The 18,823-nt window shown below is 32.4% G+C and overlaps 3 protein-coding genes across 4 annotated transcripts; 1 reads left to right on the forward strand and 2 right to left on the reverse strand.

The window, feature by feature from the left end:
- Nucleotides 1–15: 15 nt before the first annotated feature.
- LOC149908995 (putative lipid scramblase CLPTM1) lies at nucleotides 16–3,778 on the reverse strand. The gene is made up of 3 exons (XM_090120573.1): nucleotides 3,590–3,778; nucleotides 1,898–3,515; nucleotides 16–1,814 (listed from the first exon to the last, which is right to left on the reverse strand). Exons 1-3 carry the CDS (start codon nucleotides 3,695–3,697, stop codon nucleotides 1,645–1,647), a joined length of 1,896 nt encoding a protein of 631 aa, XP_089976699.1. The 5' UTR covers nucleotides 3,698–3,778; the 3' UTR covers nucleotides 16–1,644.
- A 2,459-nt stretch (nucleotides 3,779–6,237) lies between these two features.
- Nucleotides 6,238–12,221, reverse strand: emb (exportin-1 emb). The gene is made up of 4 exons (XM_090120574.1): nucleotides 12,068–12,221; nucleotides 8,757–11,754; nucleotides 8,401–8,544; nucleotides 6,238–7,166 (listed from the first exon to the last, which is right to left on the reverse strand). Exons 2-4 carry the CDS (start codon nucleotides 11,649–11,651, stop codon nucleotides 7,020–7,022), a joined length of 3,186 nt encoding a protein of 1,061 aa, XP_089976700.1. The 5' UTR covers nucleotides 11,652–11,754; nucleotides 12,068–12,221; the 3' UTR covers nucleotides 6,238–7,019.
- A 1,625-nt stretch (nucleotides 12,222–13,846) lies between these two features.
- Nucleotides 13,847–17,674, forward strand: LOC149908997 (F-box/WD repeat-containing protein 4). Of its 2 annotated transcripts, none has more exons than XM_090120576.1 (8): nucleotides 13,847–14,345; nucleotides 14,428–14,497; nucleotides 14,976–15,202; nucleotides 15,329–15,552; nucleotides 15,995–16,118; nucleotides 16,853–16,994; nucleotides 17,164–17,298; nucleotides 17,502–17,674. In XM_090120576.1, exons 1-8 carry the CDS (start codon nucleotides 14,158–14,160, stop codon nucleotides 17,511–17,513), a joined length of 1,122 nt encoding a protein of 373 aa, XP_089976702.1. In that variant the 5' UTR covers nucleotides 13,847–14,157; the 3' UTR covers nucleotides 17,514–17,674. The 2 variants fall into 2 exon arrangements, with proteins under 2 accessions (XP_089976702.1, XP_089976701.1); XM_090120575.1 differs by having other exon boundaries at nucleotides 13,849–14,345; nucleotides 17,464–17,674.
- The last annotated feature ends 1,149 nt before the right edge of the window (nucleotides 17,675–18,823 follow it).

Raw genomic sequence — 18,823 nt, forward strand, 5'->3', positions numbered from 1 at the left:
AATGATACACAGTAATTGATTAATTAAATTTATTTCACGGAACAAATACAAATAACACCTTTAAATGAATTTTAAATAGATCAATAATTAAAAGATCAAAATGCATAATCAAATACTTACGACTGGTCTATCTTGGACCAAGATAGACCAAGATTCTTGGTACATATTATACTAAAACAATCAAAGTAATAAAATTGAAACTCTTAATTAACATTACCTAAGTAATAACAATCTTTCTCTATTCGAATATTTTAATGAAATTATTTAGGTACCTACTATATAACAAAAATGCAAAATTTTCATAAATTTATAGTGCAAAACGATAATCAAATTTTATTGAAGTATTTTATCAAACTTATCAGGAAGACAATAACGTTTCGATATTGAAAAATAAAGAATCTAGTAGCTTGCCATAAAAGTTGTTACATATTTAAAATACAACAAATCTGAATAAATTGTAATTTTAAGGTCATAATTTAGTACAAGTCAAAAATTATTCCGTCATAGATATTGTGAATAAATACTATTGCAATTAATACGTTATATGGGTCAAGTCTTATCCCACCATTTAAGGGTGACACAATATACCACAACCAATAAGAACAATAATTATCATCAAATATAAAAAAAAACATTGGGAACTTACTATTCTATATTGTATACAATATTGATTGTATTATTGATGCATCTACATATTCTTATGGACTTTTTAGGTTGGGTTGACTTTGAACATTTCGCATAGTCGGATATATATTTATAACTTGGGCACATACAAGTAGATTTAAATGAAATAACAATCCGAAAATATCTATTAATTATTATTGTATGTCGAAATTATCTATTTTCTTGAATCCATAGTAATAATCCAAAAATATTGCATAAACTAATGCTGCAGATAATATTCTATAACTCATTAAATAACATATTTATTTTCAATACATAAAACATTGTTAATAATACACACACAGCCACAATTTTATTTCTTATGTGAAAGGAAAAATCTTAATAAGCAAAAAGCAATACTGAAACCATTTTGAGCTTTAAAAATTGTGTATATTATATAAATACATATTAATTAATCAATTGTCTTTTTATATAAATTAATAAGTATTATTATTAAATATTAAATACAATTTTATCTAATATATTAAGCTTTGTTCACAATTACTTTATGGTTGGTTGTATAATAAAATTGTTTTTTTATTAGCAAACAAGAGTAAATGCCAGATAAATGATCCTCATTGATTGATCTTATTTATTATTAAAGTGAAACTTTTATTACATCGTCTCAAACTTTTTGGTCTGAGTAGCGCATGTCGCGTGTATCGCGGCTGCCGAGTAGGTATACCTACTCGGCAGCCGACCGTCACGCGAAATGCGCTACACAAAGCAGTGTTCGGAACCTTTAGAACAGTTTCACTTTTACCGTGGTTTCATAAAACCACACAACATTTTTTATTTTAAATTTAAATACATGCTTCACTGCATACAACTATCAAATACCTATCAAATAGCCACTCCTAAAAATCCAGCACACACAACAGAATTTAGTGATTATACTTAAGTGGTTCATTACATTAATTAACAAACATTTCTCTAATGCCTTATTTAACTATCTATATGAATTGGAACATGGTAAACATTTTAATCGTTCTTTTTATCAGTTGCTTCTGGTTGATTTGTAATAGCAAGATTTTCATTTTGCGATTGTTTTTGTTGTTGCTCCATTTCACCAGAGAAACCAAATTCATTGACACGCTTGTGATCAACTTTGTAAATCCAGCGCTGATACAAGAAAATGAAGAACACAATATCTGTAACAAAATACTGTTATTAGTTTATCTTATCTCATTTATCATTGACATAGATCAACAGACTTATATACAAGAATACATACCATCTCTGAAACATCCCAAGCGGTACATTGTTGGCATTTTAATAACAAATGCAAATATATCATCAATGAATGTGTTTAAGAATTTGTAAGTCATCATACGCCAAGGCAAATGAGCTACAGACTTTAATTTGTAATTAATGAATAACTGAGGTGTCATCATAATGAAACCAAAAGTTAAAAGGTATCCATACATCATATTGAGAATAAATGAATACCATCCTTTGTGCTCCAAGTACAATAAGGAATAAATTCCATATCCAACTAGAAGCGGGAAGCACGCCCAACTTAGGTATCTAAAAGCTAGCATATCATATTGCTTTGTGCTTGATTCAACATAAGAACCTTTATCAGTGAATGACAATTTTGGGAAACCAAATATCCTATCTTCTCTATTCAACTTGACATCCATAACTTTATTGATCTTCCATATCTCAATCATCAAACCAATGAAGCAAGATATTCTGACCATGACATTTGTTTCATTATCTAGAACATAGAGCAGCACAACTGTAGATTGGAAGACATTGAAGAAGACTGATCTAACAGAAAGACCTTCAAGTGATTGTCTATTGTTCCAGAACTGAATGTCATTTTTGAATGCTAAGAGCTCAAATATTGAATGTAGAATGGAAACAGATATTGTTAAACCCAACAAGTATGGAGATGTATCAAGAAGCAATTCTTTAACAGTATCTTGCTCCTCATCTTGCTCTTCAGCACCTAAAGCAGAAAATACACTCAATTTATCCCTCATCACTTGTGCTGTGTACAACTGCCATTTAAAAAGACTCAGTGGTTGATATGTTAGTTCAAGTTGAAGAGTAGTTGTTGTCTTATTTAAGGGAAAATAGTCTCGCATCATGTTCCAATAATCATTTAAAAATACAGCTGGTTTATACTTTTTACCATCAGGTAAAAAGTAAATAAATTCATCTAACGGTGGAGGCACACTCCCTTGCATCCAATTAGTTTGATCTGTAACTAAATTGATTGTTAAATTTGGATGCCAATGGGATACTATTTCTTCTTGCATTGTTTCCGCTTTCTTCAGCTCTTCTTCAGATTTTTCACTCTGCCCAGTTAGAAGATTGTGCGTTTTTAGATATTTCAACTTCTTGTATTTATTCAACATTTTTCTCCCATAGGTAACATATTGCCCAGCGTTATTAGTCTTATCTCTTGGATCTGGTGATTTCCCAGAAGGTACAATATAAACATGAAGATATATAGACCCATTATTTTTCAGTGATTCTGATGCTTCAATACTTGTTGAATAAGTATATGTTCCATCATTATTGGGGCCTCCTGACCAGTCGCCATAAATAAGGCCAGACTGTTTCCAAATCAATTGTGCATTTTCAAAATTGTTAAATTCGCGTTCAGATATGTAAGAATACATATCTAGAACTGTTCCATTATCAAACATATTTATTGCAGGTACTCTAGGAGCACCTGTGGCACTGTTCACATCAGTTTTTGGTGCTGATGGTTGGCGAAACATTGATGTTATAAAATATACAACTAGTGCCCTTATGATAAGAGACTTTGTAATGGCAAAAAATGATTCCATTTTAGTTGGTTGCATTCGACGACGTTGTTCGTCAATTTGGGCATTAATCTGAAAATTTGGAAAGTCATATTTAACAAAATTATGAAAATATCGGAAAAATCAATTATGAAGATAACACTTACATCCACATTTTCATTTTCAGCACCCGTGGTTTCTGTGTTTGATTCACTCGGCACTAATTTATCTGAGGCTATTTCACCAGATGAATTTTCTTCAGTAATATTAACCATCTTTTTAACTTGATATTTTATCGATTTTAAAAAGAAATAATTTATTGTATTTCACGACATGTCACACACCATAGAGTCCTAGACAATGGTGAATAGACAAAAGACTCAAGTCCATAGATGATAGACTATATAAATATTAACCACAGATACTAACCAAACCATGGAAAGATAAATATCACCTTTATACGTGCAGTTTTATAAAACGAAACGTTAAAAACGGAGTATATAGTAGCTATCAAGCAAACGTAATGTTTAAAATTTACAAAACATATTTAAGAGGCCTACACCACCGAAACTAGCGCCACCGAACATTTTATTTTTTTACTCCTTAACCAGATCAAATTTAAAAAATCTAGCTCAGTACTTTGCTATTATATTACTTGTAGTATTTTTGGTATTACTTTTCACTATTCTAACTGTTCATTATTCTAGAGAACTTTTGATTACCGCCAAAAGTGGCCACTTTTGGCGGTAATCAAAAGTTCTCCTAATTTACCGAATGCAAAATAATAAAAAGTAATACCAAAAATACTACAAGTAATATACTAGCAAAGTACTGAGCTAGATTTTTTAAATTTGATCTGGTTTAGGAGTAAAAAAATAAAATGTTGGGAGGGCGCTAGTTTCGGTGGTGTAGTCGCCTTAAGGCGATCTTCACACTGCCCCGCATCATGCTGCATATTGCGTGTCGACGCACCTACGCGCGTTCCTGCGGGAGTGCAGATCTGCATCATCGTGCGGGTTTTTTGCGCACTCACGCGCGTAGGTACGTTTGTAGATTCACGCACGGCGGCTCTCATTTATTCGCCGTTCTCTGTGGTGGTCGTACAATACTGAGCATCATGACGCGCGGCACTGCTGGATTCGGTGTGCCAAACCTTGCGTCTCGCCCCGCACCTACGCGCGGGGATGCATGTTTCTCCGCGTGTATGCGCGTGATCCGCATGTACGCGCGTGGTTGCATTTTCGGAGATACTTACAAGTTACAAGTAACGTTAAACACGCAGTCACGCAACATGCAGCGTGATGCGGGGCAGTGTGAAGATCGCCTTAGACCATATATTTCCTTTAAATTACTTTAAGCTCGAATGTGTGGTCCATAATCCTTAGACCGCGTTTCCATCTGCAAGAAAACTTCCGCAAGAAATGTCCGACAGTCTGTCTGACAGCAGCTTGCAAGTCTACTTGCACTGTCGGACATTTCTTGCGGAAGTTTACTTGCAGATGGAAAGGAGGCCTCACTTTCACAGTTACTTTACTCTTAGTATTTGCATTCTCTTTATGTAGTTTTTGTATTCTCTTTCCTCGTTACTCTGTGGTCGCTTGCTAAGTAGCTAGTTTGGATGGGCTTGCTGTACAAAGCCGCAGTTTTACCCGCATCGCTCCTCTCCTATTGCTCATAATAGCGTAAGGATGGATGGACAGGGTGTCCCAAAACGTATGGTTATACTGAAGCCTGGATGAGTAAAAAAGTATATATTATAGCTTATATGTTGACCCGACCTGTAACGATGGTTACCTGTGCAAAAGTTAGCCTGGTACAAATGGTTGAATTGTTTTTTTTAAATCAACACATTCGCGTCGGTATGGCGGGCTGTAAGTCACACCGGAAAAGTATGGCATGACACTACCGCCTACTACTTTTTTATGGGCTATCGGTAAATTCTAAAATTTTTGTGTTACAAATCGTCTGACTTTCGCTATTTTTCCGACGAGTTCGACTAACGCCCACGCGACTAAGCCGCCGGTACCAGAGTTCACACCATTTTTCTTTTTGTCATTGCGTACTAAGACCCCTGTAGAACCGGCAACCGCCATCCTGTTACAAATGACTCGAAATTTTGTGTCAATATCTCCCGGTCTACGAGGCGTCGGCCGTAGTTCACATTGAGGGTAGAAGCAAAAAAAGCACAGAATATTATTATAGTGCTAAGGTAGGTTCAGAAAGTTCTAATAGCGCCATTCGATCGACGCATCTAATTTCCGTTTAATATTTATATTTTCAGCCTTTATTTCTAGACTCTAGTATTCAGCGATTTAAATTTCAATATTTTTCTGCTATTTACTAACTAACATCTTCATCAAGATCAACATCTTTGAACAAAATCTATCTTGTTCAATGAAACGATAATGTTACGTTATAAATGTTGGCGCCTCTACAAACTGGAGCTTAGAACCACCGCTTCTCTTGTCATTGTTTGGTGACACCAGCCTTAAAATTTAGGTAGATAGATGATAATATCTATTATTCGTAGTCCGGCATTTTTTTATATGCACCTTCTAATTGGACCTTTTCTTTGCTTATGTTGTAGAGTAGATTAATTATTACCTATAGCGGTCGTAATAAGATTGTAAACATTCCATAATTTAGTCCTACAGTAACCTAGCGGAAAAACGTATTATTATTTACGTAGTTACTTACATAATTATATAGACTAAATATTTTGAGATTGAATGTTATATCACGAGTAACATCAGCAGATACATTTAATAAAAATAGATAATCCTTGCATAAATAATAATAAAAAAAAACAGTCTGGTTACATTTATCTGTTTATTTCAAACACAAAATTGAAAGACTTCACAGTTAATCAGGCCCAAAACGAATTCGGAAACCTAGTCAGAAGTTTCAGATTCCCAAACCATTAAGAAGTTAGTTCTGACAACATTAAACAAAACATAAAGTTACTAACAGCGATTTACTTTAAAAAGTTTCCCTAGAATCTACTCATAATACTTAGATTCCATAGCGCACATGTTGAACATCCGACACTGGATTCCATCACAGAGATTTCATTACCTACCAAGGTTAAGTGAAAAATGAATATTCTATTGCAGGGTTTTATTTGCTAGCAATGTAAAGTGTTGCATGATTTCCTTCTTACAGATAAAAAAGGCCATACTCTAATAATTATTCCTTGTGCTCGCAAAATATACCTTATCTAGAAAGGTTTGCAAATTCAACCTTATCACTTGCATTCATCATCTAACATTTACCAGACGACCCTTTGTACAAACTAACAAAACAAGGTAATATTTAACCTGAGCACAAGTTTTATAGCAGTCATGACAACAGTTCACTGGTACAATAAAAAGCATATTTATTTTCCATGCCCATACAGTTAACGTAAAACGCAAATAATATATTAAATATATATAATTTTTTGAAATAATCAAATGTTTATTCACATTAGTGTGATGTCCATTCACATTTTATTACGACTTATATTTACAAAAACAAATTAAATATGATGTGTTGTTGCATAAACCTACATACCAGCTTTGAAAAGTGAACTGTTATCATAAATTACATAATTAATTATTAATCTTGCATTTCTTCTGGGAGCTCATGAGGATTTATGATACCAGGAACAGATAGTTGAACCCTTCGCTTTTCCTCTTGGGCCTGACGCAAGGCAAAAAGTCGTTCTTCCAGGTATAGATCACTATCGTCTTCTCCTGTGTATTCCTGAAATATTTTAGTCAACACTTAATTGCGTCTAGTGCAGACAGACAGACTGGGCAACTTTGGACTATTTACATTGCACAAAAAAAACAAATTATACAATTGATTTCGATTTTTTTATGCAATTCTGATTTCAATAATTCTTTTTTTATTATATTCCTTGAAGTACGAGGATGGTTCTTATGGAGAGAAAACGTAAATATTGACCACGGGCGAAGCCGGGGAGGACCGCTAGTTTTTAATAAAACAGAACAAACTAAGTAATTATTGTTGAAATGTTGAGGACTAAAGTTACATGGGTATGTTTAGCTATTGTTATCTAATTTATTCATTTCAGAGATAAATTAGATATCCATACAAAATGTAAGAATACACAATATTATACATACAGAAGAAATTGCGAAAATTTTCGATGAATGAAGTATGTGGACAACTTTAAAGCCAAAGTAACCCACCCAGATCTAATTTTGAATTTACATTCAGAAACTTATTGAAAAACAAGATAATGCGCATTGAACATGTGTAGGATCTAAATTAAATATTATTCAATTTTGAAGATGCGAGAGTACGCGAGAGTATATACAGGGTGTAATCGTCAAGTGTGCACAGACGATTATTCCGAAACTATAACAGATATCAAAAAACTTTAAACTGGTATTGAAAGTACTATACCTAAGTTGTAAAATGACATTAATATTTTTTTTTTAATAAAACGAGAAATATCCAAAAATTATACGTGAAACGCAACAAAATATGAATATTCCAAACATTTAATATGAAAGGTTTTGTTTTTTATTTGATTTTGTGCTCAATTTACTTGCGTAAATTTGAATGAAAGTTCATTTAGAAACTGTTAATAGAGCTTGATGTGGATTATATTTGTGGATTATATTGTGAATACAAGAGTATTTCAAATCGAGGATGTCATTTCGAACATTTGCTTTGAATACAGAATGTATAGGAAATAAAACGAATGGGAGTGTTTCATGCAATGGTTTCATATAACATTTTTGGATATTCCTTGTTTTATTTTTAAAAAGTTATTACTGTCATTTTACTCTTTAGGTATAGTATTATATACAAATTAAAGATTTTAACAGTTACCAAATCCCTACGTGGTTCAAAATGTTAAGTGGGTCAAAATTGAATCTAAAAGAGTTGGCTAAGTACAAAGATAAAAATGATTGTTTAAATTGGCTACTGTTAATAGAAAATAAGGAAAAAAAATAAAACTTACTCTTATCTGAACTAAAAAGTCTCTTAGGTGATCCTTGAATGCAGGAATATCTTGATCCAAGTTAAACAGACCCTGAACAGTTATTTTTACTTGATTATCAGTCAAATGTGGGAATGCCGTTTTGAGGAGATTTGCCACATATTCCTGAAATAAAAAAGGTTTGAATAGAAACAAAAACTTTCAAAGATACCTTATAATTGATGTATTTAACTAATTTAAGGATCACTATCATCACTTCCTGATAATGTCTCTGATAGCCTATTTTCCTGATATTTTTAGTGACAGAAAAGCTAAACAGAATAAATACTAATAATTAAAATATATTAAATATAAATGAACAAAATAATTATTCTCACCTGAATATAAAGAACATTATCAGGTGTACGTCCAAGTGGCACTGTAACACGACCAGTCTCCACCAAAGTAAATATGTGTGCTAATATAGTAGCATGCATGGTTAAACCTGCTCCATGAGAAGTATCAGTGACTACACTGAAGACATGTTCAAGAATATCACATAGGTATGTCTGGTAGAAACTCTGTGCTGCCTGTGGATGCTGTTCCACATTATGCAACATTCTGTATAATATTTGTAAACCAGTATCGGCTACATTCCTCATTGTATGTTTAAATGCCCAAATTATGGAATCCAACACTAACTTAAACTGTGCTGGTGGTATGCTAAGGAATGCTTTGAAACAATGAGTGTTTACAGCCTGTAATAAGAGGAAGAATTCTGTCCTGTGTTCAGGATATTCTTCAAAGTCCTTATTAATCATTTCTAGAGTACACTCAAACACAGCATCAAATATTTTTGGTACTTCTGATGTTATATGTCCTCCAAGTTTGTACACAATAGCACCCATACAAGACAACACTTCTGGCTCTCGTGCATCAGGAACTGCAGTTCTTTGGTAATCCAACAGGACGGCATCAAGAAGTGGAGGAATGAAGTTTTCCAAAACCATGCTGTTATCAGTAGATCGCGACACCCAACAAGCAATCAACTTCAGAGTTTCTTTCTTTATTATTCTCATATTTTTTATAAGTGGTTGTTTTGTAACAGCAACACCATTTAAAGCAATTGCTTGGCTTATATTTTCAGACATGACTTTGTAAACATTTAACATGTCTAAATATATTCTTCCAAGTTGCACAACATATGGGTGTCCCAGTGCTCTACAAGCACTAACATTTGTTTTCAGAATGCTGACAAGTTGCTTAACAGCTTCAGGGTCCTTGAGAATATCCACATTATGAGATGCTTGAGATATTATGTCATCCCACACTTGATTTGGTAACAACATGTACTTTTCAATGAGTTGTTCCTGAGCCACTTGATCTACTTGTGCGCTTATCATATAACCAACTGCTTCATAAAAAGTGTGGACTTGTAGTGTTTGTAAGTCACAGATAATTGAACTGATTGTACTCAAAATTTCTTCAATGAAAGGACACGCTTCACCAACTTGTGTAGTGACGAAGTGACGACGACATTTTAGTGCAATTTTAATAAAAGTATCACAAGCCATGTCTTGGACACCATCATGGGTTTCATGCATGAATTCAAACAGTTTATTAACAACAGTTTTTAAAAATTTCCAATGAGCTCTTAAAAAGCGAGGATATTGTCCAACAACATACATTATATTACTAGCGATAATAGCTTTATTATCCTTGCCTTTTTTCTGTTCACATAAACCCAACAGATCTTTTATGACAATAACCAAAAACCTTTTTTCATCCTCTTCCATCATTGCTCCTGAAATAGATCCTATAGCCCAACAAAGTGTATTCAAATTTTTCCAGGACCACTCAGAACCATTAACTTGATTTTGTAATTTATCAGTCATTATACGTTCTGTATCACCATAGTCCAAATGAGTTAAATACACCAATGTCTCTCGCATGTTTTTATATAGGTTGATTGAATCAGTATCTTTCATGAATTCCCTGACTACTTCCCCATTTTCATTTTCTACAACCAACACCTCTTCAGGTTTAGCCATCCTGGATATCATTATGTACCGTACGCTACTAAGTACATCTGCATATAATGCTTTCCTCCCAATACTCTTACCTAAGCTGCTATATAGGGCTGCTGAGTGAGCACAAGGTGCTATTTTATATAGATCGGCTGCTAACGCATTCCAAAACTCTAAACAGATCTTGAAAATTTCAACTTCTTCCACTTCTGATATTAAAACCAAATAACGAAGTGCATTCATCAAGGTGTTCGTTAATCCACGTCTTTCAATCAATTGACCATGTTCTTTTAAATATGTACAAAGGAACAATGCAAGGTTTTGAATGAAAACCTGTTCTTGATCCCTTCCAGCTGCATAGGCTTCTCTTATGTTAGTAGTAAGAGGCAACATAACCTCTAACTGCTCCATAGTTTGTACGAGAAGGGCAACAAATTGGTCTTCATAATTACTAACTGTTACACCAGCAATCTCAGTTAAACAACTTAATGTAACATTTCGGAACATTGGAACATTAAGAAACTTAAAAATGAGAGTACTTATCAATTTCATTTCAAAAATGTAACCCAAGGGGATCCAATTTAAAAATCTCAATAGGGTGTGAAGAGTTGCATCAACTAATGGAGCATTTTGGGAATTTTCAAGCACAAACTGACAAAGTTGAAAAATTTGACTGAATTCAGAACACATGGTATCTTTCAAATGTTTAGCTTTTGTTTGTGTAAGTTGACCAGTACTGAAAACAAATACTTCCTCACTAAGAAGTTTAAGAATCACCATATTATTTTGGCAAAGACTCTCATTTGTTTTTGAAGCTCCAACAATGTCACTGATAAATGTTTCCCAATTATGAGGCCATTCTCTTTTTAATACTTGAATTAATATCATATTAAGTTTTTTCAAGTACACCTTATTATTTTCCATGGTAACCGGATCTGATGAGTTTTTAATAATGAGACCAACAATGTATTTTTTAATACCTTCACATTGGTTTCTTGGTAATATTTTCCATCTTGTTTGTATTACTTGTTCCAAAATTTGTAAAGCATAGTATTTAGTTTCCTGATTCTGAGAAAACTCCAAAATTGTGTCCACCCTGGTCCAAGCATCAGGGTGTTCTTTTAAAGCTGTTAGAATATCCTGAGCTATACGCTGTTGATCACCGACAGTAGAGTACAAACATCCAACTATATTGTCAAGCAGGTTGATGTCTAACTTTTGATTAAAATCCAAAAGCTTGGAAGCTTGTTGCTCCAAAGTTGCCATTCTGATGTTGCTTTTTGGTACGAAATTATTATTAACTTGATCCCCGTAATTAACAATTAAGCATAAAGGTTTTATTCACATTCATTCCTCATCAAACGCCACACTGAAAGAAATAAATGCACAATTAGAAAGCTCCAAGTTATAACCTCTTTATTAAAAGGTAAATAATAATGAGATCGCATTTGGCGGCATTGGCGTTTAAGTTCACATATCTCTACTGTTTGGTTTTTAATAGCGAAACTCACATGGTGTTCTTACATTCAATGGGATAGAAACATATAGCACACACCCCGTAGTATTAAAATGACATTTTCCGTGTTAACTAAAGATCTCAACACTATAATTTTGTCGAATCGAATGTACATGTTTTTAAATATATTGGTAATTTTCATTAAACACTGTTTTTATCTACTCACCCGGGTATATAAACTGCGGCGCAATCGGTCAAACGCACTTCCATACACACTAACCCGTTGTTTTCGTCGTTTTAGCGATGCTTGAAAATCTAGTGTAGGTATCTACATGTCGTTATGTCTATGCCCAATCTCCAGTGCTAGAAACATGTAGAAATTAAAAACCAAAAACAATAAAATACAGATCCTTTATAAACGCATATAAAAAATATATATCACTTTTTATCATATTTGTTGTGATACAATAACGCATTTATCATATAGAAATATAGAAATAATGAAATATTCACAAAAAAAACCCGAGCCACGTCATCACAAATATAAAAAAAAAATAGCAGGTTCACATTTTTTTAGGTACCAAAAACAAAATATATTATATATTAAAGGGTATCATTTGCTATCACCAATTTAATTAGTTTTGTGTTTCTTAAATAATCTTAGATCATTAAAGTAAATAATAGATAGCGTTTGTCCTCAAAATAGTAGATCTGTCACCAAAATGTAGTCACCAAACAATGCAAAATCAGTTCCACAAAAAATCACCTAAAATCCTGAGATATAAGGTCTAGTACCAAATAAATGTTTTTGTATAGGTTGTCATCATCGTTTCAACCAAAAGATTCTGCTACTTAACTAGACTCCCAAGGTTCTAAATTTCCACTGGTAGTATAAATTATATTTAAATAAAAATTTTAGCAGAGTAGTAAATAAAACAATTAAAGTCAAAATAATCAATATTTATTGTTTAAAATAATTGTAGATAAAACACTTAATTGAAGTTAAAATAATCAATTTTTAAAGCGCGCCAATTTGTCTCCGCCCCTTTGATCATTTTTTCATTAAAATTATTTAATTGATGTATTAAATTGGTAACGAATACTATTAATTTACTATCTGAACGAAATAAAATGTAACTACTGTATTGGTGCCAAAATATCAAAAAAAAGGAGTCGCAGTCGGATCGATAATCGATTTATTTGGTGACAGATCTACCATTCTGAGCACAGAGCTATTATTTATATAAGTAACCATGGTAACAAAACTGTTATTATAAGAACGAAGTTTATATTCATGTAATGCAATATAATTTTATTGGTTATCGATCTCTTATTTTACACATATATTAACATTAATTTGATAATTCATACCTGGGAACAATTTTTGTTTATCTGAGAACGAAAATATTTCGTGGTGATAGATCTATTTATTACACAGATTTATTAGGTGATACAACTTGATGACAAATATAAATTTTGGTGATAGAAAATATAGTTCCCATATTAAATTGACCACAGCGCAGCGCAAACAAATTTTGCCTTGTTTATCACAACATCACAATTAATTTTCTAAGATTTTATAGTCTAAGCAAATACTTCATCAAAATTCAAATTATAATGAACTAGCTTTCAACCCGCAGCTTCGCCCGCGGAGTCAAAGAAAAACCTGCATAGTTCCCATTCCCGTGAGATTTCCGGGATAAAACCTATCCTATTCCCCGGGGTAAAAAGTAGCCTACGTCCTTTCTCGGGTATCAAAATATCTCTATACCAAAATTTCATGCAAATTGGTTCAGTAGTTATGACGTGATTGAGTATCAGACAGACAGACAGAGTTACTTTCACATTTATAATATTATAATAAAATAATACAAATATAATAAATAATATGGATTTGTCAAATGAACAGATTAGTAATAGTCTTTATTATTACTTGCTCTGTGGTATTAGTACAAGGTCAAATCGGTCAAATGTCAGGGATGTCAGGTGTCATCTGTATTAATGTTTTGGAGAATTTAAAATGAATATTTTCAAAAAGAAGAAGAAAATTAATATATTTGATTACAGACAAATAATAAAATAATCAATGAATGTGTGAAAAATAGAAATAATTGTTCACGAAAAGGCGTCGTGTTATGGGGCCATTGCTATATTACAAATTTACATTTCATTTTAATTGCATCTAAGTATTTTTTTTTATAATATTCATTATGTACGTGTACTTTTTTAACCAGCATAGAAAAATCCATTTGAAAGTCGAACATATATATTTCAATAATATCTTTTAGATCAAATTAGAATATTGAATAAAGAAGTATGAGCGAAATTAACCTCATAGAGTTACCTCCAGAAATTTTAGTCAACATATTTAGAAGACTTAAAATAACTGATCTTCGAAATTTAATGTTATCATGTAAATATTTACGGGAATATATAGAAAATGAAGGCAGTTTATGGAAATTCGTATGTCGAGGAAGACTTATCATGTCAACAAATGAAAAAAGGTTTGAAGTAACATTTTTTATGGCATAGAAAATAGATTATAGTCAAATATTTTCATTACTTCTATATATATTTTATTTACAGATTTCCTATAACTTGGTATAATAGAAGTCGGATATCATATAACTGGTGTAAAGGAATTTTTAAATCAAAGGTATGTTAATTAATCATAATTTTTATTTTATATGAGTTAAGAAAATGGATCTGTGTCATCATCTCTCATGTTCAATTGTATAATGTTATAGTTTATCAATAAGTGCTTATTTATAACATTAATTATAAGTGTTATAAGTTTTATAGGGATGAAGATCTTGAAATGGAGCAGATTTAAATTTTAGCTAATAAATAATATAGTTACTAAATATATAATAGCTAGCTAGCTTTCCGCCTGTGGCTTCCCCCACATTTCCAAAGAAAAACCTGCAAAGTTCCCGTTCCCGTGGGATTTCCGGCATAAAACCTATCCTATGTGTTAATCCAAGTTACCCTCTATATTTGTACTAAACTCATTGTAATTGGTTCAGTAGTATTTGCGTGAAAGAGTAACAAACATACATACACATACATCCATCACCACAAACTTTCGCATTTACAATATTAAGAAGGATTAATTATTAAAAATGTATTTTCAGTTAATAGTGCAACATTCAACAAATTATATACCTTGGATGCAACTATTTTCCGATGTGTTAATTTTGTCCATTGGATCTGAACTTAAATGCTTTGCCATCGATAAAACTGGTTTTAACCGTGGGCTATTATGGAGTATTCATGTTCCTATAATGCAGAGATATGATGTGCGTACTAATGATGTATCGAGATTCATTTTAAGAGAAAATTTAATTGTTTGTGGCAATAGGTAAAAAATATTAATTGTATATTTTACTTACATTATATTAGAACTTACATCATTTATCATAAAATTTCATTTTTGAACATCGACAACAAATAGAAATTTGCTATTAATTTGAATATGCTATTTCAGGGATGGTAGCACAGTAGTTTATCAATTTACCGATATTCGACAAAAGCCTAGGTTGTTGTATTATATTGAAAATTGTCATGAAAATGGCCAAGTTGAGGTGACAGCAGTGGAACTCTTCAATAACTCTGTAATAACATGTTCAAATATTAGTCAACATGTATGCTTATGGTCAATGGATGAAGACATTTCTAATGAAAGATTTGTTAACAATACAAATAGTATCAGTAAGTATAAACCCACCTTTATCATTTTATTTAACCCATTGAGCCCGGAACGGCCCGATCGGGCCACGAAACGATAGATTTTCTATTGTGTCTGTGATTCTGGGGCCTGAGTTATTAATGATGTTTTATGCTCATAAAATATTGTCAACAATTTACTAGTGGTGGCAATGAATTAGCAAATAAAATATAATGAATTGGTAGCTTATTTGTAAAATTATATTAAAAATTTAAAACATATTATGAAGTATTCATGGGACACATTGTTCAGAAATACAGATTTTGAATGATTAACAATATTATAAATGTTATTTTTAAATGATTGAGTTGTGAATTAATCCATCAGTCCTCGGAATCACAGACACAATAGAAAATCTATTGTGTCGCGCCCCGATCGGGCCTTACGGTGGTCAATGGGTTAATCCCATAATATTTATCTTTTTAGGCATGAGCGAGTTCATTATTCCAGAATGTGTTGGCAGTAGATCCCTTGCTGTTGATCCAACAAAATCTAAATTGGCTATTGGTCCCAATGGAAACAGTAAGCCTATTTTGCTTGATATCAATACGTAGGTAGTTTTTTTCAAGAACATTAATTTTATATGTTACTAGCTGTCCTGGCAGACACTTTCCTGTCTTTGTGCAAATTGTCAAACCCGTGAAGTTTACATGGCCGGTATTTTTTCGCATTTTCTTAATTTTTTGGTGCAAATTTCTTGATTTTATCGTTCAGAAGATCCTTCTGAAAATGATGAACACATCAAAATAAGTATTATTGAAATCGCGTTTGATGCCATGACCAAGGGAAATAGGGATTCATTTTTATATATATAGATATTTATCTTAATATATATAAATCTCGTGTCACAATGTTTGTCCTCAATGGACTCCACCATGGACATGGACACACCATGTGCAGTTGGATCCAACTTGAGAGATAGGATAGTCTAAACATGTAGGTACCACGGGCGAAGCCGGGGCGGACCGTTAGCATATTATATATTAGATTGTCAAAGTAAAATAAAATAAGAGGTTAATAAACAATAATTGTTAAAATTAATAACGACATAATATACTTTGAATTTGAGTATTTTGTATCAGTGGCATGCCTAGGAATTTGTATCTCCTATGATAATCTCTGATTGATGCTAAAATCTAAGTAAACTAATGAATTTATTTTCAAAGTTTTCTTCCCTTTCTAAATATGTAGTTTGTTCAGGAGTGCAATTTCAATTTTTTTTTTTTTATTTAAGTACACATAATACCAAAGTATTATTAACGGTTTTCTATGAAATTATTTTAGAGGTAACTATCTACTGACGTCGAAAGAAACAAAGGATTTAAGGCATGTCATTAGGGATATACAATGGCACAATGAAAATGGACTTATCTATGTGTCTCATTCAGGGAAGCTACAATATATTGATATCAGGACAAATGATGTGGTAATTATTAATATAGTATAATAATATTATCTGTGGAAATTATGAAGCACTTATTATAAAATTTTGCAAAAATAGTTAAATAAATTAATGAACTACGAATTTACACTTTGTTGTTATATGATCTTATGATTATAATATGTACTTCCTTCAATTGTATATTTGTTCATAGGTTTACGACGCCCGGGACCCTTTCCAATCATCACTATATTGTGTTAAATCAGATGGAGATAGAGCCGTTATTGTTGGATCATCAGAGTATTCACGATGCGTATTATTTGATTTACATTCATCACATCATGTACAGGTAATTTACAGAAAAACAAACTCAATACAATAAGGTAAAAATATAAGAGTTTAAAATTTATAATAGATTTATAAACTCAGAGATACCTAACAAGTTAATTATACCTACATTTTATTTGTATAATAAAAAAAAGTAATTAACTACCTAGGTATTTCGATATTACAGATGTACTTTACACAAAAGAAATCATCCCCTATTTATAGCTTAGATTTTGATGCGAGAAAATTGGTAGCAGCTGCAGATCGAGGTGTCGCTGTTGCGAATTTCAACGTCAATGCAAGCACTACAAAAAAGAAAGATTATTCTCATATATTCGAATTTGTTACATAACTTAGGAAATATGTACATCTGAACAATAAATACTATTAATTATTAACATGCTTTTATTTGATTCATCTGTATGTGTGTATGAGTTACCGTTTCATTTAGACTCGATTTTGACAAACTTTAAACGGACAGATTTAATTAAAAACTCACAATAATTAATCTAGGAAAGTGTAATCGCATTTAGCAAGTTGGCATCGTAAATTCAGAAGGCAGAAAGAAGAAACCATCTTTCATTTGACTGAATCATTTAGAATCTAAAAACTTGACCTTTTAAAATTCTCTTTTAAAGTGCATTTTATATTGGATTATTTGAATAATAAATCATAATAAGAATTGTCTTATTTACCGTGAAATATGCCAACATTGCCCGAGGATCAATTCATAAGAAAATTTTTAAATTGCAAAAAAAACCTTCCGAGCGTTTTCTCATTATGCGATCCGATAGCCGATATCCGATATCGGATACAATTTTCTCTTTAAAATTAATAAAAAAATCAGCCAAGTGTGATTGGGATCCGCACAGAAAGAAACTATTTTAAATTAAATTCTTGTACTGGACTGCTGGACTGATTCTAATGACATTTTGTAAGTTTGATAATCGGTCTATCACTACACACTACATACATATACACTACACTACATACTCTGTCCCTATGTCCCTTTGTATGCTTAAATCTTTAAAACTACGCAACGGTTTTTGATGCGGTTTTTTTTAATAGATAGAGTGATTCAAGAGGAAGGTTTTACTAGTATATAATTTATTAGGTTTTAGACAAAGCGGGCGAAGCCGCGGGCGGTAAGCTAGTAAAGTATAAATTTAAAGTTCTGTTTCATCAGGGGCGTAGCTACCGCCGTATCTGCCGTATCAATTATACGGGGCCCCCTTGGCGCGGGGGCCCCCAACGTGCGCTTTTGTGAGAAATCTTTACCCTTCCTAAGGGCCTCCAAACAAATTTTTATACGGGGCCCCGCAAAGGCACGCTACGCTTCTGTGTTTCATCCACGTTATTCAGTATTCTAATACTAAAAATTTCGTTGAATCTAGGTTTATGATTTTAAAAAGATCTATGCAACGTAGCGCATGCGCAATCCACCTTTTTTTAATGTAACAGAATTAAAAATTACAAAAACAATAAAACGGCAATTAAATGTTCGAACAGACTTTATTTATTGAAGAACAAACGATAATAAATGTTTA

The sequence above is a fragment of the Colias eurytheme genome, chromosome 4 (genome assembly GCF_061535395.1).
Source record: "Colias eurytheme isolate Ceu_HAF_F1 chromosome 4, ilColEury1 Martin Lab GWU primary, whole genome shotgun sequence".
NCBI classification, from domain to species: domain Eukaryota; kingdom Metazoa; phylum Arthropoda; class Insecta; order Lepidoptera; family Pieridae; genus Colias; species Colias eurytheme.

Coding starts and splice junctions, on each gene's coding strand:
- emb (XM_090120574.1), bottom strand. CDS start 11,651: ATGGCAACTTTGGAGCAACAAGCTTCCAAGCTTTTGGATTTTAATCAA. Junction 8,545..8,756: donor ATAATGTTCTTTATATTCAG/GTGAGAATAATT, acceptor TTTTTATTTCAG/GAATATGTGGCAAATCTCCT. Junction 7,167..8,400: donor ACTTTTTAGTTCAGATAAGA/GTAAGTTTTATT, acceptor AAAATATTTCAG/GAATACACAGGAGAAGACGA.
- LOC149908995 (XM_090120573.1), bottom strand. CDS start 3,697: ATGGTTAATATTACTGAAGAAAATTCATCTGGTGAAATAGCCTCAGAT. Junction 3,516..3,589: donor CTGAAAATGAAAATGTGGAT/GTAAGTGTTATC, acceptor CCAAATTTTCAG/ATTAATGCCCAAATTGACGA. Junction 1,815..1,897: donor CTTGGGATGTTTCAGAGATG/GTATGTATTCTT, acceptor ATTTTGTTACAG/ATATTGTGTTCTTCATTTTC.
- LOC149908997 (XM_090120575.1), top strand. CDS start 14,158: ATGAGCGAAATTAACCTCATAGAGTTACCTCCAGAAATTTTAGTCAAC. Junction 14,346..14,427: donor ATGTCAACAAATGAAAAAAG/GTTTGAAGTAAC, acceptor TTTTATTTACAG/ATTTCCTATAACTTGGTATA. Junction 16,119..16,852: donor ATTTTGCTTGATATCAATAC/GTAGGTAGTTTT, acceptor AAATTATTTTAG/AGGTAACTATCTACTGACGT.